This window comes from Tyto alba, unplaced genomic scaffold, assembly GCF_018691265.1.
Source record: "Tyto alba isolate M040663 unplaced genomic scaffold, T.alba_DEE_v4.0 Super-Scaffold_8, whole genome shotgun sequence".
Classification (NCBI taxonomy): domain Eukaryota; kingdom Metazoa; phylum Chordata; class Aves; order Strigiformes; family Tytonidae; genus Tyto; species Tyto alba.
Window position 1 is genome coordinate 24,917,687 of NW_024881329.1, and position 20,020 is coordinate 24,937,706.

General features: G+C 67.0%; 3 protein-coding genes across 4 annotated transcripts; 1 reads left to right on the forward strand and 2 right to left on the reverse strand.

Annotated features, from left to right (window-relative positions):
• Positions 1 to 299: 299 nt before the first annotated feature.
• Positions 300 to 4,161, reverse strand: LOC122152554 (transgelin-2-like). Its single transcript, XM_042785128.1, has 5 exons — positions 4,043 to 4,161; positions 1,591 to 1,789; positions 1,340 to 1,514; positions 860 to 962; positions 300 to 772 (listed from the first exon to the last, which is right to left on the reverse strand). Exons 2-5 carry the CDS (start codon positions 1,768 to 1,770, stop codon positions 631 to 633), a joined length of 600 nt encoding a protein of 199 aa, XP_042641062.1. The 5' UTR covers positions 1,771 to 1,789; positions 4,043 to 4,161; the 3' UTR covers positions 300 to 630.
• On the forward strand, positions 1,876 to 17,972 carry LOC122152553. Its single transcript, XM_042785127.1, has 2 exons — positions 1,876 to 3,980; positions 17,962 to 17,972. The coding sequence occupies exon 1, from the start codon at positions 2,098 to 2,100 to the stop codon at positions 3,031 to 3,033; it is 936 nt and encodes a 311-aa protein (XP_042641061.1). The 5' UTR covers positions 1,876 to 2,097; the 3' UTR covers positions 3,034 to 3,980; positions 17,962 to 17,972.
• LOC122152552 (protein turtle homolog A-like) lies at positions 5,993 to 18,370 on the reverse strand. 2 transcript variants are annotated; one of them, XM_042785124.1, is made up of 20 exons: positions 18,043 to 18,370; positions 17,565 to 17,756; positions 13,262 to 13,414; positions 12,970 to 13,121; positions 12,618 to 12,798; positions 12,296 to 12,437; positions 11,945 to 12,090; positions 11,617 to 11,759; positions 11,399 to 11,539; positions 11,162 to 11,278; positions 10,644 to 10,794; positions 10,362 to 10,485; positions 10,093 to 10,268; positions 9,718 to 9,968; positions 9,432 to 9,516; positions 8,809 to 8,979; positions 8,534 to 8,579; positions 6,775 to 8,175; positions 6,375 to 6,520; positions 5,993 to 6,243 (listed from the first exon to the last, which is right to left on the reverse strand). In XM_042785124.1, the coding sequence occupies exons 1-20, from the start codon at positions 18,092 to 18,094 to the stop codon at positions 6,050 to 6,052; spliced, it is 4,164 nt and encodes a 1,387-aa protein (XP_042641058.1). In that variant the 5' UTR covers positions 18,095 to 18,370; the 3' UTR covers positions 5,993 to 6,049. The 2 variants fall into 2 exon arrangements, with proteins under 2 accessions (XP_042641058.1, XP_042641059.1); XM_042785125.1 differs by having other exon boundaries at positions 12,618 to 12,735; positions 18,043 to 18,359.
• Between the last annotated feature and the right edge of the window lie 1,650 nt (positions 18,371 to 20,020).

Sequence of the window (20,020 nt, forward strand, 5' to 3'; positions counted from 1 at the left end):
GCGGCCGAGATCACCCCGCGGGACCGCTGTGCACGCGCAGCACACGCCCGTCCGGCCCGCGCGTCCCGCGGCGTGTTCCCCTCCCCAGCCACGCCCTCCGGCCGCCCCCACTCCCCCCGCGACCGCCTCCCACGGCCCCCCCAACCCCACGGGGGTCGGCAGCAGCGACCGCCCCGCCCTTCCCCGTGGCCCGGCTGCCACCACGCCGTGGGGTCCGGGCGCCCCCGGGCTGGGGTTCCCCCAACTGCTCCGGGGTGTCCCCTCACCCACAGCCCCCCCTCATCACGACCACCCACGCCTAGAAAGAAGAGGAATTGTTTATTGGGGTGGGGGGGCGCCTCCCCCCCTCCCACACAGCAACGGGGCTGGGGGGTACGGCGGCCCCCAAGGCACTGGGGGGATGTAGGCACAGCGGTGGGGGGGCGGGCGGCGTGAAAATGCCCCCACCCGCCGCCCGCACCCAACAAAATAATAATAATTATAAAAAAAGATTTTGGTCCTGGAAATACTGGCGGCGGAGGGGTGGGCGCCCGGGCTGGGGGCACCCGGCTGGTCCGTGGGGGGGGAGTTAAGGCAGGGTGGGGGCCGGCCCCGGGGGGCCCCTTGCAGGCAGGGCGGGGGTCCGCGTGCTCAGAGGATCTGGCGGGGCATGCCGTAGCCCGTCATGCCAGCCTGCGAGGCGCCGCGGTTGGTGCCCATCTGCAGCCCGATGACGCTCTGCCCCTCCTTCAGCTTGTCCTCCGAGAAGACGCGACGGTTCTCCTGCGACTTCCTGCGGGCACGGCCAGGCGTCAGCATCCCCACGGGAACCCCACCCCGCAAACAGCCCTCTGCCCCCCCCCCAGCACCCACCACTTACTTGGGGAACCAGTTGGGGTCTCCCACAAAGATCCCGTCGCCCTTGGCCACAGCCAGGCTGCCCAGGTTCATCAGGGTCCTCTGCACGCATGCCATATTCTTCCCTGCAAGGCCGCATGCAGGCTCGGCTCCACCCCCATCCCCACCCTGATCCTGATCCCCATTGACATCCCATCTCCATCCCCATCCTGATACTCATCCCAATCTCGATCCCCATCCTGATCCTGATCCCCAACCCATTCTCCATCCCCATCCCGATCCCCATCTCCATCTTGAACCTGATTCCCATGCCCATCCTGATCCCCATCCCAATCCCCATTCCCATCTCCATCCCCATCCCTATCCTGATCCCCATTCCCATCCCATGTCCATCCCCACCCCGATCCCCATTCCCACCCCGATCCCCATTCCCATCCCCATCTCCATCCCGGTCCTGATCCCCATTCCCATCCCGGCGCCCCATGCCCACCCAGCTGCTCACCCTCCCAGAGGTCGACCGTCTGGAAGATGTCTGTGGCAGCGATGCCGTAGCGCTCGGCCGCCTGCAAGAACTGCGAGATCTGCTCCATCTGCTTGAAGGCCATGGCGGACGCCTGGATCTTGGCCACTGGCCCCTGGCCCCGCGGGTGCAGGCTGTTGATGAGCCGGCACAGCACCTGGCCAGGCGGGAGCCGGGGGTCAGGCGGCACGGCGCTGCGGCCCCCCGCCCCGGCCGGCCCCAGAGGTACTCACGGTGCCGTCCTTCAGCCACTGCTGGAAGCCGTCCCTGCCAGGCGCCGGCTGTGCGACATCCCCGCCGCACTGGGCCAGGATCCACCGCACCAGGATCTGCTCCAGCTCGGGGTCGTACTGCCGGTCGATCTTCTGCTGCACCTCCCGGCTCAGGCCGTACGATGGTCCCCGGTTTGCCATGCTGATGGAGGGGGGGGGTCTGCAGAGATCGGAGCCCCCATCAGTGGGTCCCGTGGCACAGGGTGGACGTGGCCCCATGGCCGCAGTGTGGTGGAGCCCCTTGGGGACAGCGGGTGACAGCAGGCATGGTTGCTGCTCCCCAGCAGCGTGGCAGAGCCCCATCCTGCCTGGACGTCCGGCGTGGAACCTTATCGCCTGTGCCAGGCACTGCCCGGGCTCTGCCCTGCCCTGCAGGCTTCCTGCCGAGCTGGCCAGGACTGGGCGCGGGGTCTGCGCCTACCCGAGGGCACCGGGGCAATTCGACCCTGGGCAGAGGTGGGCAGCACCATGGCCCCTCCGTGCCCAGGCCGGACCCCCGCCCCGAGCATCCCTCTCCCCGCGGCTCAGCCCCACCAAGCACGCGCAGATTTGGCAGGCGCTCACTGCCAGTTGAAGCTTGTTTGCAAAGCTTGCCCGTTTGCTCGGGCTGGGTGCCAGATCCGGGACCACGGGGCCCTGGGCCGCAGTGCCCCCACCCTGACAGGGAAGTTGGACATGGTGAGTCCCTTGGGTGGGCACTGCCGTTGCCAAGGTGCCACGGGAGCAGTGGCGCCCGGACTGGGGAGGACGGAGGTTGTGCAAGGTGCTCACGGGGTGATGCAAGCAGACCAGTGCTGCCCTGCCCATGCAGCCAGGGTGCTCCGGAGCCCTGGGGTGGTCTGGACCCCCTCTACCCACCAGCAATGGCTGCCCAGGCCGTGCATCCCGCACCCAGTCCTGCACCCCTGGGGTTTGTGGGGCACCCTGGCACGCAGAAGCAGGAGCACACGCTGCTCCTCCCAGGGGTGCCAGCCCCGGCACCCGCACCCCAGCTGGGAACATGGGGCAGCCCATCCCACGCCTGGGGGGACCAGGCTCAGTTTGGGACAGAGCTCGATCCTGTCACACACCTGGCTCCAGGCTTGGGGTTTCTGTCAGCAGGAGCAGCCGGGGGACAAGCCACCCTGGCTTATCAGCACAGGAGGAAAATCAAACCTAAGCCGCCAGGGAAGCCAGCAGCGGCAGCGGGGCAGCTGTGCGAAGCCTCAAGCACCACAGCCACCCCAAAACTGCAGACTGCATTGGGCCAGCTGGGCGTCCCCCCAAAAGCTGTCGGCTGCTGTGGGGCTCCCTGGGGCGAGGGCTGGGGTGCGGGCAGCCCCTGCAGGGAGGGAGTCGGCTTCCCCGGAGTGTGGGGAGCGCCCGGCCGAGGGCCAAGCCGGTTGGGAAACAAAGAGGAGCTGAAATTGGTGCAGACAGGGCTGATTTGCCGACACAGCTGGGGCTTGCCCAGACGAGAGGGGAGGGCCAGACCCAGCCTGGCTGCACCACCGCTGCGCTGAGGACCCCACGGGCACCGCAGGAGGGCAGAGCCACCCTGGGGAGCCCGGAGCAGCCCCGGGGGCGGCAGGGAGGGGACCATGCCCAGGCCAGCTGCAGCACGGCCAACCTGAGGACCCTCCCTGGCATCCTGGGGGCTGCGGGGAGGGGTTCCCAGTTAGGTTGCAGCCACCCGTGTATCCCCAGAGATAGACTGGGGACTCCAAAGATCAACCAGGGCCAGCAGGGAGAGGACTATACCCAGCCCAGTTGAGACCAAGCCACCCCGAGGACCCCCTAACCCCCCCCCCAGTGCCCCTAGGGAGGGGCCCCCGAGACATCCTGAAGACTGTATCCAGGGCATGGCCAACCTGGGGCCGGTCCCCAGAGCCTCCCGGGGCCTGCAAGGAGGGGACCCCCGGCTGGGACACAGCCTCCCTGGGGACCCCACAGCCAGACCAGGGTGGGTGACCAGAGGGGACGGGGCCACCCTGGGGACGCCGCGGGCCCCTGGGAGGCACGAGGGGGAGACTGGACCCAGCCTGGCCAGGACACGGCCACCCTGGAGCCGGCGAGGCGGGGACCGGGGCTCGGACGGGGCGCAGCCCTGGGGCAGACGGAGCGCCCGGAGCGGCGGGGCCGGAAGCCGCACCCCGGGTCTCGCTTCCCGGGCGCGGCCGCGTGTCCCGGCGGCCCCACGGGCGCGGCGCCCGGTCCTGACCGGAGCCGTTACCCCGGCGGGGCGTGGGGGCAGCGTGGGGGACCGGTCCCGCTCCGGGCTCCCGGGGCAGCGCAGTCCCGGCCATTTTAGGGCAGAGCGGCTGGTCCCGTCCCGGTCCCCGTCCCCGTCCCGGTCCCCGTCCCGGTCCCGGGTCCCCGTCCCCACCTGCCGCCCGCGGGCGCTGCCCGCTGCCCGCGCCCCTCCCGCCCCTACCTGCGGCCGATCCCGCGGTCCCGGCGCGGTGGTGGCGGATGCCGCCGCCCGCGCCCTTTTCACGGCTGATGTCAGCGCGGCCGGGGGCGGCCCGGTACCGCCCGCTCCCGGGGCGGGTCCGCCGGGCCGGGGCCGGGGCCGGGGCCGCGCCGCCACCGCACCCCCGCCCCGTCTCGCGGGGAGCGGGCTCCAGCCCGGGAGGAGATGGGTGGGGGTGCCAGCGGTGTCAGGGTGGCAGTGGGGGACAAGGTGACAGAAGGGCTGCGGTAGAGACAAGGCAGCCGTGGCGGCAGGGGGACGTCGGGGGTTTGGCGGGGACAGGGTGGCTGTGGTGGTAGAGATGGGCTGGCCCTAGTGTTTGAGGGACATCAGGGTTTTTGTGGGGACGGGGTGGCTGTAGGGAATGTGGTGACCGTGGTGAAGACAGCATGGCGTGGTGGCAGTGGGGGACAAGGCTGTGATGGGGACAGGAGCCAAGAGTGGAAGGGGAGGTGGTGGGGACCACCAGGGCCTGGCGATGGGGGCAGGGGGACAGCGGGCCCCGCAGGGACACATCCCCAGCACGTGCGGTGTCTCCGGCGGTGCAGGGAGGGACGATGGCGCTTGCACAATCCTGTCTCCATGGGAAGCGCGACCAAAACAACAAACAAAACCTCGGCCCAAAGCCACCGGCCGCCCCTGGAACAGGGGGCAGGGCCGCCACCATGGCACTCCCTACAACCCCAGCCCCCAAAATCCGTCCTGGACTCGGCCCCCACCCTCCCCAGACAGTCTGAGGTGCCACCGTGTTCTGGAGCTTAGTTGCAAGGACACCATCATGGTGGGGACCAGCCTTGGAGTGTGTCTGTCCCCCCCTGCGATGGCCAGTGGCTATCCTGGACCCCTGGGTGCCACGTGAGGGGTTGGGTGTTGGCCCTGATGCCCCCCCTAACCCCAGGATGTGGGTGTCCCCTGGGGCTTTCCAGTGGGGCTTCCCCTGGCTTCAGTAACATGGGTGCATGGCTAGGGGACAGGCGGAGGAGGGGACCAGGGCAGGGGCTGGCACGTAACATGGCCAACCAGGGAGACCCGTGGGACAGGGGGAGGGACAAGGTGGTGCAGAAATGGGGGTAGGGGTGGCAGGTTGAGGGTGGCACAGGGGCAGGACCCAGGGAAACGGCTTTAAGGGTGACAGAGGGACGGCAAGACTGGGGAAGGGGCTGTAGCCCAGGGTGACACAGAGAGCAGGGGGGGGATGGTACAGGGGGCCGGGCCCACGGGGGTGACACAGAGATTAGGAAAATGGTGACACAAGGGCAGAATCCTGGAAGGACTGGAGCGGAGGAAGCAAGGGGTAAGGCAGGGTGATCTGGAGACAGGACCCCGCGTGGAGGCTGGACACGAAGCTGAGGGGGGGGCACAGGGCAGGGTGTGGGGGGATGCATCCAGGGGTGATGCGGGGGTGACAGGCAGGACCCCGCGGGGACACGGCGGAGGAGCTGGGGGAAAGGGGTGGGGCTGGTAGAAGGGACACGGGGGGACCCCGGGGACACGGGTGACCCATGGGCGGGACCCCGGCGTGACCCGATGTGACCCGGGGCACAGCCCACAGGCGACCCCCGGAACGCCCCGCTGCCGCGGGTGACGTAGCGCGCTCCAGGCCTCGCCCCCGTGACGCGCTCCCGCGGGATGACCATATAAGGGAACGAGGCGCGCAGGCCCCGCCCCGTGCGGAGCCACCGCCAGGCCCCCCCCGCCCGAGCTGGGGGGGGGTGGGGGGGGTGGGACACATGGCGGGGGCAAGGCAGCAGTGCGAGGGGGGGCACAGTGCGGGCCTCGGGCCCTACAGGGGCCAGGGGAACCGCCGGGGCGGGGGGCGTGTGAAGGGGGAAGCGGCGGGACCCTGGAGGGGCGAGGGGCCCAGCCCGGGGGTGGTGGGCACCTGCCCCTCCGCCACGCATCAGCCGGCGCTGCGCTCACGTCTCTTTATTTCACCCCGCTATCCTCCTGCCCCGGCCCGGGGGGGCCCTAGAGCAGCGTGGCCAGCTCGAAGCGCTCCGCCCCGCACCCGGGGGGGCCCAGCCGCTGCCGGGCCAGCTCCCTGCGGCGCCGGGACGCTGCCAGCTCCTGCCGCAGGGCCGCGCCGCGCTCGGGGACGCTGCCCGTCGCCGCCAGTGCCTCCGCTGACACCGAGCTCACCGGGGAGGACCCGCCGCCGGGCTCTGCGAGGAGACGGGCAGTGTCCGGCCCGGCTGCGTCACCCCCCGGCGGGGTCACCCCCTGCCACCCCCCCTTCCCCCAGCGCCCTGCCCCGCAGTCGCGGGCTCAGGGAGTCTGGGGGTTCCGCACTCACTCTGCCGCTCCAGGTCACGCAGGGCGATGGTGGAGACGGGCCGTGCCGGGTCCCCACTGCGGTAGAGCTGCAGCGCCTCGAGGATGTCCGACTCCAGGGCGAACTCCGCATCCCACTCGTAGTTCTCGTCCACCGAGGTGTTCCTCCTGCGTGGATGGGTGTCAGGACAGTCCCCACACAGCCGCCACCCCCCCCACCCCCCCCGACCTAGGGACATGGTGGGGAAGCAGGCAGCTGGTGCGAGGGCAGTCAGGGATGCTGTGGGGAGAGCTGGGGATGGTGGGGACCCCAGAGCGGGGTGTCCCCAGGGAGCAAGGGAAGGTGCTGCAGGGGCAGCTCTGAGGCAGAGAGCTGCCCCAGGATGAGCCAGCTTGTCCCCGGTGTCCTGCCTGTGGCTCACCTCTTTCCAATGCTGCCCAGGGCGGGATCCGTCCTTGCCCTGCCCTCCTCCGCTGCCGAGCTGCTGCTCTGCCAGCTGCCCCCATCCCCGAGGAACGGGCCCAGGCAGTTGCCCCCCAGGGACGGCGCCAGCGAGGGGGGCCGCAGGAAGGAGGCACTGCCCCGGCCGCTGCTCTGGCTGGTCAAACTGCCCCGTGGCAGCTTCTCTGGGGGGGCAGGTTCCGGCGGCCGGCCCAGTGCCCAGCTGGGCTCCACAGTGCCAGCCGAGGGCACGGCCTCAGTCCTGCTGCTGCCGGCAGGGAGGCGGTGAGCTGGCTGGGGAGGGGTCCGCAGGCCAGCCCCGGGGCTGGAGGAGCCAGGCCAGGCGGCCGTGCCAGGCAGCGCAGCCTTGGCAGGACCCACTGGCAGTCTGGGGGGCTTGAGGAAAGCAGTGGCTAGCGGGGAGGTGGCATTGGCACATGTATCAACACAGTCCGGGCACAGCGTCTGCCCTGCACGCCGTGGGGAGCCCCCATTCCCCGGTGGGGTGGGCAGGGGGCTGTCGGCAGTCTCAGGCTGGCCACCAGCATGGCTGGGCTCCACCGGCTCTTCCGGGGGTGGCCAGTCACCATCGACGCACATCTCCTTGAAGAAGGGCAGGCTCAGGTACTGGAGGATCCCGCTCTGTGCCAGGGGGCCGGCCGGCTGCTGGCTGCCCCCAGAGCTGGGGCTGGGGGAGGCTGAGTGGTTGAGGGGCGGCTGGTGGGAGCCCTCAAGGGGCAGCGAGTCCCACAGGGCACTGGCGGTGCTCTGGCAGGGCCTGGCGCTGCCAGGGCTGCCGTGCAGCTCCTCCATGGTGCTGTAAGGCAAAGTTGCGGCAGAGGCCACGGGGCTGATGTTGACGATGCACAACGCCGTGGCTTCATCCACGGGGCTGCTGCTGCTGTAGCTCAAGTAGCGGCCCCGGTGGTGGCTGGCAGCCCGGGCTCCCCGGCAGGCCTGCCCTATTGGCCTGGGGTGCAGTGAGACCCCCTTGGGCCAGATGGGCTCTTCCTCCTCCTCTTCCTCCTCCTCTTCTGTGGGCAGCTGGAGGTAGGACTCGGGCTGTGGCCCCAGAGGGTCCCGGTGGGGGTAGGGCTCTGGCTCAGGGTAGGGCAGTGCCCCAAAGCCGCTCTCCCGCGGCTGCGTGTCGGTCTCCACCACGAAGCGCCCGTCAGGGCCACGGCAAATCCGCTCCAGGGGCACATGCTCCCCAACGTGGCTCTCATACACAGCATACTGAGAGCTGGCCCCGGCGATGCTGAGACCCAGGCTGGTGCTGGCCTTCTCACCCCACAGCAGTGTCCGGCGCAGGCTCCGGTAGGGAGACGGGTGCAGCTTCAGCTTCAGGGTGCTGTCTGGGCCACCAGAGCCACGAGAATTGCTGCAAGGAAGAAGGAAGCTGCTGCAGCACCCCTGTCCCAACTGCAGGCTTGTCCAGCTGCCCCCTGTGCCAGGCACCCGGCAGCAGGTACTGTGACCCTGTGCCACTGCTCTGGGCTCAACAGCCCCACTTCTGTGCTTTCTGAGCCTTTCTTTAGCCAAAACTCCCCGGGGGAGCCCTACCCCACAGCATGCCCTGACCCCAGCACCCAGCTCCTAACGCCCCCTCTGTGGCCAGTCCTTGGCCAGTGGTTGGGGACCAGCTGCCCCCTAGCCTGTCCCTCTGCCCCCAGCCAGTGGCAAGTGAATGATGGGGCATGGAGCGAGATGGGGAGGGAGAGTGGCATGGCATGACTTACTGTGGAGGTGAAAGCTTCTTGCTGGGGGAGAAGACGAGTGGTGGATCTGGAAGGTCATGAGAACACAAGGGGGAATCACACAGCAAGCAACTCAAAGTGATGATGAGGAGACGGCGGCACCCACTCAGCCCTACTACCACACCTAGTGAGCCCCCCAGCCCCAGGCTGGCCTGTCCCCTCCCTCAGCACCAGGTCCTGCCACCCTACACATGGTGCTTCAAGCTCTCTGGGAGCCCCAGGATCCAGGTGCCTGCGCCCAGACAGCTGGCTCCTACCTTGCCTTCGCTTCTGTATGCGGGCAGCACGCCGGCGGTTCATGATGCAGGCAGCCATGGTGCTGAAGATGACAGCCATGCTGAGAAAGCAGATCCCCCCGATGACCCCAGCCAGCACTGGCTGTGGCAGGAGCTCTGGCAGCTGGGTGCGAGACGGATACACCTCCATGCCTGGGTCAGACAGGAGACACCATCAGAGGCTCAGCTGCCTGCAGAGCACACCAGCACAGCCTCCCTCACATCGCCAGCACCACTGGGATAAACAGCGAAGCCTTGGATCTCTCACCCCGCAGGGCCAGTCTGCCTTCAGGCAGACCCATGCCTTCCACCATGCTGGGCACCAGGAACAGGGGTGTTCTGCACAGAGCTCTCCTGCTACCTGGTCTGTGAGACAAAAGTCACGCCAGTTCTGCATGTGGAGATGGGTGTGTTCCCATGGCTTTAGCTTTGGGGGTTCTGCTCTGGGCTCTGAGTCTCCTGGTCTAGCAGCAGGGACATTTGGGGCTGGGAGCAGACTGAGGGGGTTTCTGTTTGGGAAGATCCTAGACCACACTGGGCACTTTACACCTTTGGTTTCTGTCCCCAGGGCAGGAAGAGCAAGTGGGTGGCAGCTCGGGCCCTACCTGCTGTGGAGACGTTCACTGTATTGCTGGGATCACTGATGTAGCTGCCAGCAAAGGCCACCAGTCGGAACTCGTAGAAGGCGTCCTGGGGGAGCAGAGGGCCATTAGCCTTGTTGGCACGGTGGCCAGCCAAGCCTCAGCTCACACGGCGGCAGAGCCGAGCGGTTCTGTGGCATTGACAGATATCCCATCTCCGGGTAGCAGCAATGCAAGAGACCTGACCCCTCCCTTGCTGCGTCCCCCCAGAGCTGCCCCACAGCCAGGGAGCACCTGGTGAGATTCCCACCTTTATGAGTCCTGGCACCAGGACCTGGGTCTTTGTGCTGGGGATGGAGTGGTCCAGCACCTCCCAGCCGCCCTTGTCCTGCCGCAGCTCAAGACCGTAGCCACTCAGCGCCACCGAGAACTGAGCTGGGGGTTCCCACTGCAGCAGGACCCCGCGCACGGTCTCGTTGGCGGTCAGAGCCTGCGGCGGGGACAGGAAGACACGCATGGTCATGGCCGGCGGCTCTGGAGGCACTGTGGTCACTGGGAAGCCTGAAGAGAAAGGGGATGCTGGTGTGGGATCTGATCCCGGGGGACAGTAGGGCAGAAACAGGAACCTCTCCGGTGCTTGAGGGGACATGGGCTGCTTTGGGGACCACATGGGGCCCCCTCTTACCCCTGGGCACAGAGGTGACAATCTGGCTGAAGGGGCCACTGCCCAGCTTGTTCTGGGCCAGAACGCTGAACTGGTAGCTTGTGTCTGGCTGCAGATTCTCCACCAAAAGGTGCTGAGCCCCCACTGGCACCGAGAGCGACACCCAGTCATGATGGGCGCGGGGTGGATGCTTCACCCTGAGGAGATGTGGGACCTGTGATTCCAGAGCCGAGAGCCCCAGGTGGGATGGAGGCAGTGTGGGACACCAGGCTCTGCCTGCAGGGACTCACAGCGGTGTGTACCAGACGCTGAACCTCTGGAAATAACCTCCATCAAACCCTGGCTCCCAGGAGATGTTGGCTGCCAGCAGGAGCGGGAGCACAGAGACGTTGGTGACAGCGTGAGGACTGGTACCTGGCAGGGGAAACAAAGAAAAGACATATTAGACTGGGCAGCTTGGACAACAGACATGCAGGGGCATTTCCACCCCTTCCAGCAAGGGAGGGGGGCCACTGTTGTCCACCCCAGGGCAGCCACAGATGATGCCTGCCCACCAGAGACTGGCAACTCACCCAGTACATGGACGGAGGTGGTGGTGGTGATGCTGGCCACCTGGTTGGTGGCCATGCACTGCCAGACCCCGTGCTGCTCCTTGACAAGTGGGCGGAAGACGAGGCTGCTGTTCCCATCCATCTGGGTCCCGCTCTTCCCCGCGCTGCCCACCTGCGTGGCAAGGCACAGACACACTGACAGTGTCGGTCACCCAGCCCACCCCACCGCAGGGCTGGGACAGCTGCTCTGCTGCAACCCTGCAGCACCAGGACCGCAGGGAAAGCAGGACTTGACATGGTCCACCACTCTGGGGCTGGTTTAGAAACTGAGGGGCAGGATTTTACCCTGGTTTCTTAGAGGGCAACACAAGCAAAGTGCCCTGGGCCTCTTCTCCCACAGTAACCAGGAGAGAGATGACCCTGCCACATCTGCGGGGACACGGACATGCAGACTACCCTAGGAGTGATGTCCCAGAGGACAAAAGCAGCGTCCACCTCCCAGGAGGGCTCCGCTGGTTCCCCAGAGGAACAGCTCCTACCTTCATCCAGGTGACAGTGGGTGGGGGATCCCCATGGGCTGCACAGGGGATCACCAGCTCCCGGCCCACCTCCTGGAAGTATTCCTCCTTGGGGCGCACCGTGAAGGCAGGGGGGTCCTGGAAGACAGGCATGCGCAATGTGGGGCTTGGGCGCAGGCCCAGAGCAGGGCAGGCCAATGGGCACACAGCACACCTGGGCTGCTCGGCACAGCAGCGTGCCCACCCACCCAGCCTCACCTTCAGCAGGACACGCGTGGGCTGGGACTTGCCGGCGGTGCCGTAGATATTGTACGGGGTACACGTGTACACTCCCAGTGCATCGTCGTTCCCCGTCGCGATGACGATGGAGCCGTCTGGTCTTGTGGACCAGCCGGGGAACTGGGAGAGGGGAATGTGGGATCAGGACGGGGGGCTCAAGGGGGTGGGAAGGCAGGGGAGGACGAAAGAGGTGGTACCTTGTCCAGCTCCAACGGGAGCCCGTCCCTTGTCCAGCTGACGGAGAGCAGGGGGGGATTGGCCCTGGTGGGGCAGTGGATGACACCCTGCATCCCCTTGGGCAGGTGGGTCTCTGGGAGCATGGTGGTCACCTGCGCTGGATCTGTGAGGACAAACAGGGTGACAGGGCCTGTGTGAGGGTGGCGGGCATCCTGGTGGCAGCTGAGGGGACAGCCCCTTCCCACCATGGTTTCCAGGAACCCCCACAGGCTGGCCCAGCAGGGCCTTTCCGTGAGTGGAGCTGGTGACAGCATGGCCCAGGCTTGCGAGGGGCGGCCGGGCTCTTACACAGCACTGTGACAAAGGCTGAGGCAGAAGGTGGCTTCCACAGCCCGTTGCTGGGGATGCACGTGTATTTTCCGGCATCATCTGGGGTCGTTCGTTGGAGCAACAGACTCCCATCCACCAGGATGCGGACCCGAGCCTGGAGGTGGCTGCAAGAGAAGGGGAGGGCAGTGGTGGGTGGGGTGTTTGGGACTGTCCCCACTGCCCTGCGATGAGCAAACCCCCCTGCCACGCATGCAGCCAGCCCACTGCGCTCAGATCCAGGCTTTGCAGGGCCATAGCAGCCCCTACCAGCCCCAGCACTGCCAGCAGGAGCCCGCAGCCACCTCAGTGACATCCCTGTCCCCGCTGTACCTGAGGTGGAAGACATTGCTGCTGCCCTGGAACCAGGTGTAGGTGAGGTTTCCTGGGTACGCCTCAGCCTGGCATGCCAGGAAGGCATCTTGAGAGATGTTGACAGTGATGTTCTGGGGTGGCACCACAATGACGGGTGGCCCTGCAGCGTGGAGCAGAGGTGATGGTAAAGGCTGTGGACCAGGGACAGCCCCAGCTGCTCCCAAAGCCCATCATACCTGTGCCCGCCCCAAAACCAACCCCGATGATATGTCTCCCTCCATGCTCTGCCACAGCACCCAGTGGGCGGCGCAGACAGACAGGGCTGGGAGAGCACCCTTACCCTGCACGAGCACACGGGTGGTGTGGGCGATGGCGCCCTCCTTGCTGGAAGCGTGGCAGGTGTAGGTGCCGGCACTGGTGCGCTCCACCACGGCGATGCTCAGCGTCCCATTCCTCACCTGCAAGGGCACCGGGCACATGGCATGGCCACCAAGGGACGGGACTCTCTCAGGAAGGTGGTGCTGTGGGCAGGGCCAGTGGCAGGAGATGGGTGCCACCAGGGTGGGGAAAGATGCCCTCTCTCTCCAGCCGAGCAGAGTTGCATTGCTCTGCATGTCTGCTTGCCCCCTGAGACCCTGGCCGAGGTGGGGGACACACCACAGGGCGGTTAGCTGGTGGTTTGCCACCCTTACCTGCACTGTGTCTCCACTCTGGACAGCCAGGTCGCTCCTCTTCCAGATGACAACAGGTTGGGGGTTGCCGACAGCTGTGCAGGTAAGGCTCAGCGCGTCCCGGTCCCGCACCTCCACGAATGCAGGGGGGGTCTCCAGGAAGGTGGGGGGTGCTGTAAAGACAAGTCCAGACCCTCACCCACCCCAGGTCCAGATCAACTGGTCTTGGAAGACCAGCAGATCCACTTCCAGCCCTGAGAGATCTTGGCTGGCGGCGAGCAGAGCAGCAACCGAGGGTAGGATCAACCGGTACCATTGACAGTGAGGTGGATCCAGGTGCCGTTCTGGAAGTCGGCATCGGTGCTGTGCCGGTCGAGGAAGAGCACACGGCACTCGTACCAGCCTTGGTCCTCAGCACGCAGGAGGTCGATGCGCAGCGAGGCGCCTTCCTCGATCCGCACACGACCTGCACACCCAGAAGCGGCTGTCACAGCCAGTGCTGCTGGTCCAGGGACAGCCACATCCCCAGGCTACCTGCCTCCCCGGGCTGGCCGCCCACGCAGCACTCGCCCTTGCTGCAGGTTCAGCAGCTTCCCCGGGGAGCAGGGATGCCCGTGCAGCCAGGCCACGCTTGAGCTTCACTTTGGCTGATGCCACAGGGGACTGGGAATGGCCGTGGGACAAAAGCTGTGCTGTGTCACGGTGGAGGTTGGTCACAGCGACATTTAGCACTGCACCTCCTGCTGCTGTCAGGGAAATGGGAGAGGACATGGTGATGGGCTCTGCCAGCCATCCCCGCGTAGAGTAGCCTCAGCAGGGACCCCAGGTGGGTCCATCCGCCTCGAGCATCACTCCCAGCATCTGGGCAAGAGAGCTGGTCCCACCACCCCCTCCGCCGCCCTCTTGAGCTGCCAGCCTGCCTGCAAAATCCCTCCCAGCACCCATTTCCCCTTGCCTTTCAGGGAGCCTTCCCCCACAGCCTCAGCCATCCTTTCCCCTGGGAGCCCCCGCCCTCAGCAGTCTCACCCTTAGGAGCCTTGCTAAGCTCCAGGCACCCCTGCACCATCCCCTCTCCCCATGGCACAGGGAGGGTCAGGCTGAACCCTTGCCTGCCTGGCAGGGACGAGTGCTACAGACCCCACGAGGGACATGGCAAGGGGGGGCTCTCCTGGGCTGTGAGGCCCTCGCTCTGAGCAGGCAGCAGCAGCCCTGTGCCCCATTTGATAAGGAGGAGGATAAGGGAGCAAAGTGACAGCGAGCACAGCCCCTTAATCCTCTGGGCTATTATCAGAGCCATAATCGTATCAGGAGTGCTGCAGAAAATTGGCTCAGCCCCAGCCGGGGCGCACAGCCAGCGGCACCCACTGCTCTAGCACCCCCAGGGCTATGTGCCCCTGACCCTGCCGCAGACATCCAGGGCCCAGAGAGCTGCTCCAGGCTGGGGATGCAAGTTTAGCCCCAGGTGTGCTACTGCCTGGGGTGGCCTTGCTCCTAGCACGCCACGGCAGGGCTGTTGCCACTGCGCTGGCAGCACCGCACACAGCTCTTGGCACCGGAGCGGTCCACGATGCTCCCATTGACATCCCAGAGCTCCTGGGGACCAGCAGCTTCCTCAAATATTTCCAACAAAGCGAGTTTTGCCAAACCCCCACCTTTAGCTCTGTGCAGGAGCTTGGTGTCACAGGCAGTGCCCATGCATTGCCCAAGCCACTGGAGCCCAGACTGGGCACTGCGTGCGTGTTATCGGCAGCAGGAGGCTTCATCCCACCAGATGAGCCTTGTGAAGAGGAGGAGGAGCAGTGGGACCCAGGCAGACTGGTTGGGGCACAGAGGCCAGGGAGCTGAGGGACAGGATCCCCCGTGGGGTGGGGTGCTGGGGCCATGCAGCCCTGCGTGAACCCAGCACACAAAACACGTGCAAGCCCTTCCCAGTAGTGCCCAGAGCTTCTTCCAGCCACCTGCCGCATCTCCCACCCCTCCTGCTTCTCCCCAGGCCAGCTCCAACCCAGACTCATGGTATCGCCTGTTGCAGGAGGCGCAGGGACAGGCGGACATATCTGGGTGCCTCTGGTGGCATCCCTCAGAGCACGAACCAACACCCCAGGCAAACCTTGAACATGAGGCCGGTGGCAGGAGCAGCTGGAGGGATGGGAGCAATAGCAAGACACCCATGGGACAAAGGGTCCTCCCGCCCCTCACCCCAGAGGCAGCTCCCATGACAAGCCCTGGGAAGCAGTGCAGCTCCAGAGAGCTCCAGGAAACCCCATCCCTGCCTGCAGCTCCCAGCTCCCAGCCTCCAGGAGCCAGGCAAGAGCAGCAGGCTCCTGAACAAAGGTCCCTTTGGAAGGGATCAGAGTGCCCTGGGGACGCCCCCTCAGCCTCCTCCTAATCCCCCACACCGGCCCCAGCCCCCTCCTCCTCTTCCACCACTCTGACAATAACAAAACCGCTGCTGCTGCCCTCCAGACCAGCATCCCCCAGTGCCTGGCAACCGTCATTCAGAGGGACACAAAGGGGGCTCCAGCCCTAGCTGCTGTGCTTGCCGTCAGGGATGGGGTGCCTGAGCAGGCGGCCAGACCAGGGACCACTGGCCCCACTCCAGGCCAGCTGACAGCAGAGGACAGTGGCCCATAACACCATGGGGGACAGTGGCACATGAGGGGGAGAGCTGACCCCGTTCCCCCAAGGGCTCTCACAGAGGTGACTGCAGCCCACCCTGTCCCCAGGATGCCCTGAATTGCCCCACGAGGGATGTGGGTGACTGCAGCCCCCCCCGGCCCCTCCGGTTGACATCCACTCTGCTCCACCTGGGAAGGGCTGGAAGGAACGGCTACCCTTGCCCTTACCCTGCACCCACAGCCCCTGGCCTTCCCTCCATCCCTTCCCAGCCCCCCCAGAGGATTGAAGACAAGCCGCTGCCATGGTGACAGCCATCAGTCCCCCTGCCCACCCACCTCGCCCTCGTTGCAGCCTCCAGACCCCTTCCCCCAGCACTGATCTACCCACTCCCAGCACTGATCCCTGAGCAGCCCAACCCGCTCACACAGCCCCCAACCCGCTCACACAGCCCCCAACCCGCTCACACAGCCCCCAACCCGCTCACACAGCCCCCAACCCGCTCACACAGCCCCCAACCCGCTCACACAGCCCCCGGGACAAGGGGGAGGGCTGAGGGCAGTGCAGGCAGGATGCTGCCAGGCCCTTTCTGGGTAACCTGAGCTCCGGCAGCCAAGGGGCCCCACGATGCCAGGCTCAGGTAACAGGAGCCCAGCCCAGGCCTCCCAGGGAAGCAGGTGCCTTGTTGTCACCGTCGGTCCCACAGAGCCAGCTTGGGGCTGGCTGCAGAGTGGTGGTGTCCCCAGGCACAGGCCCAGGCGTGCCCCAAAATCAGCCTCCTCCTGCAGAGTCTGGGAAGAAGCAGCACCGCTCCGCCCGTGGCAAGGCAGGAGAGAGGTTGGCTCAAACCTCAGCCTGCCATGCATTTTTTTAGGCAAGGGCCAATTTCGGCAGTGGGAGGGGCAGGCTCCTGACCTAAGCACGATCTGGCTCTCCAGCCCTCCCCATGTGGTCCCATGGGAGGACTGGAGGGAAGATTTTGGTGCACCAGTGCCACAGGCTATCAGGGCCGGGCTCAGCTCAAAACACCAGCCAGCTGCCAGCCCTTACCCTCCTCCCCAGCTTCCCCATCCTTGGGGAACGCTCCTGTTGTCTTCATCTCTGCTCTCGCAGAGATCCCTCAAGGTCTGTCACTGCTTCACTTTAAATACCCCGTAAAGAGGAGAATATCGCCCTCCCACGCCACAGCCCTTCCCCAGCAGAGCTTTGCTCCAAATCCCAGTCAGCCCAGCACTGCCAATTAGCAGCTTCACCAAAATCCCCTCCCCAGGCTCAACCTTCAAGCGACCCACATGGGCCGAGGCAGCAGTGTGGCAGCGCCGGGGCACCCGCAGCCTCCAGCACCAGCCCTGCTGCAGCGCAGTGGACAGACAGGGGAGTCAGGGTAGCGTGGCAAGCAGTGCCGTGATGCCACAGCCTGGGCACAGCCAGGCAGGCGCTGGCCCGGCCTGCTCCCAAGTGGGTGGCGCTGGGGGAGGCCCCAGCAGCCCGAGGCCACAGTGATGGGTGCCCGGTGATGGGTGCCGTGGCTGGTATGCCAGGACCCGCCTGTCTGGGCAGCTTCTCCTACCCTCTACCCCGGTGGGGATCCTGCTCGCTGCTGAGCTGGGCCGGGAGCTGCATCTCCCTTGCCAGCTGCATATCTGCAGCCCTGTGCCTCCTACTCCAGCCATCCCCGGAGCTGCTGCACAAGGAGGGGTCTCTCTCCCCTGCTGCAGGGACCTCCCTGGTCCCACAGCATCCCCTCTCCTGCTACCCAGGGCTGGAGGGAGACCCCCACGCTTCCTCACGGCCCTTGGGAGCGTGATTAATGCAATCTGACAGCGGCAGCCCTCGGCTGGGGCCCAGCCAAGGAGAGAAGGGACGCGGGACGCAAGAGCCAGCCCGGCAGACCTCATGTGCCGCCCCAGACCTGTCTCAGCCCACAGGTTGGGGCCAGGAGGGCTCCCCCTGGACCCTGTAACCAGCCGCCATCGCAGCACCCCGGCCACAGGACTTACCGACATACTCCGGGTCCACGCGTGGTGAGTAGAGCCCGAACTTGATGAAGATGGGGAGGACGAAGCCGAAGCGGACCCACTCGATCACATAGAGCGGGGGCCGGGCCCCGTGGGCGTCCAGGAGGTCACAGCCCAGCACCGCGCTCCCTCCAACTCGCCCCACCACGGCCTGGGACTCGCTCTGGCCGCTGCCTGTTGGGACCGAGACGGGAAGGGTGAGCCCCGCCGGCGGGACGGGACCCTGCCCGCTGCCCCGGGCCCCGCCGCAGCCCGCGGACCTCTTCCCAGCCGGCGGCACCGACCGCCCCTCGGCCCGGGAAGCGGCACCACGTGCGCTGCCCCCGCCGCCACCCGCGCCCCGGGGGCCCAGCCCCGGTCAGACGGGCCCCGCCGGCAGCGCAACCGCTCCCGCCCCGGCCCCCCAGCCCCGGCCCCGGCCCCCGGCCCCTCCGCCGCAGGGCGTCCCGGCGCCCCTCACCCTCAGCGCCGGCGAGCAGGCTGAGGACGGCGGCGCGCAGCCACCACCGCATAGCCCAGGTTCCCCTTCAGCCGGCTCCCGCGGCGGCCCCGGGCTGCAGCAAGTCGGTCAGCGGGGGCCAGCGCCTCAGGGCCCGCGGGCCGGTGGGCTCCGCCGGGCTGCCCGCGGCGCGGCGGCCCCGGGCGGGGGGCGCTGGCGGCTCTGCGCCCCGCCTTCCCTCATGCCCGGCCCGCCCAGGCCCGGCCCGCGCCGCTCTGCTCCGGCGGCCGCCGACAAACCCGCGGCGCCGGGAGGGTCCGCCCCGCGCCACGCCCCCGGCCACGCCCCCGCCGCCCCGCGCGGCCCGTTGCCATGGGGACAGCCAATCGGGAGCCCGGTGGCGGGGCGCTGCCGAGGCCGGCCAGTGGCGGAGCGGGGCAGAGGGAGCCGCGAGGGCTGCTGGGAGTAGTAGTTCCGGCGGGGGGGCGGGGGGACGCGGGTGGGGCGCTGCGGCGGGGTGCGGGTGTGCGATGCACCCGCGGGACACGGGCACGGGGCGTGCGTGTGACCAGGCGTGTGCGTGACCAGGCGTGTGTGACACAGGTGTGTGTGTGACCAGGCGTGTGCGTGACCAGGCCTGTGTGACACAGGTGTGTGTGTGTGACCAGGCGTGCGTGTGACCAGGCGTGTGCGACACAGGTGTGTGTGTGTGTGACCAGGCGTGCGTGTGACCAGGCGTGTGCGTGACCAGGCGTGTGTGACACAGGTGTGTGTGTGGCCAGGCGTGCGTGTGACCAGGTGTGTGCGTGACCAGGCATGTGTGACACAGGTGTGTGTGTGTGTGACCAGGCGTGCGTGTGACCAGGCGTGTGTGTGACACAGGTGTGTGTGTGACCAGGCGTGCGTGTGACCAGGCGTGTGCGTGACCAGGCGTGTGTGACACAGGTGTGTGTGTGACCAGGCGTGTGCGTGACCAGGCCTGTGTGACACAGGTGTGTGTGTGTGACCAGGCGTGCGTGTGACCAGGCGTGTGTGTGACAAAGGTGTGTGACACAGGCGTGTGTGTGACCAGGCGTGCGTGTGACCAGGCGTGTGTGTGACAAAGGTGTGTGACACAGGCATGTGTGTGACCAGGTGTGCGTGTGACCAGGCGTGTGTGTGACAAAGGTGTGTGTGTGACAAAGGTGTGTGACACAGGCATGTGCGTGACCAGGCGTGTGCGTGACCAGGTGTGCATGTGACCAGGCGTGTGCGTGACCAGGCGTGTGTGACACAGGTGTGTGTGTGGCCAGGCGTGCGTGTGACCAGGCGTGTGCGTGACCAGGCGTGTGTGACACAGGTGTGTGCATGACCAGGCGTGTGCGTGACCAGGTGTGCATGTGACCAGGCGTGTGCGTGACCAGGTGTGTGACACAGGTGTGTGTGTGTGACCAGGCACGGGACACCAGTGTGCCCGCACGCTGCCTGACCAGGGGCATCGTCAATGCATGGTGCCTACCCAGAGCTGCTGCAGGCTGAGCCCCGCTGTGCCCAGCCGTGCCGGGCTGTGCCGCGCAAGCCATGTCATGCCAAGCCATGCTGAGCCACACCACATGCAGCCTTATGGTGAGCAGGCAGCACTTGCGTGGGCATGCAGCACCCCCGTGACCCTGCCATGCCAGGGCTCCTGAGCTGCCCTTCCCTACCCCAGCTGTCTCCTCTCTAATCCCGTCCTAAATGTGTCCCTGGCACAGGAACGGCCACCGGTGCCGTGTCCCCATCCTGCCAGGCTGAGCCGGAGCTGGGCTGCCCGCCAGGCTGGGGGCTCTGGGAGGCCTCCTGGGACATCCCCTGCATCCTGATGCCATGATGGAGCCTGGCATGGAGGGTGGAGCGTGGCTGTGCCAGACTGTGCACGCCTGGCCGGGCCCCGCTCGGCGGCACCACTCAGCCTCAGGAGCCATGCTGAGCACTGGGATGGGGACGATGGGCCACAGCCCCCCACCTCGGCCCCCCTTCC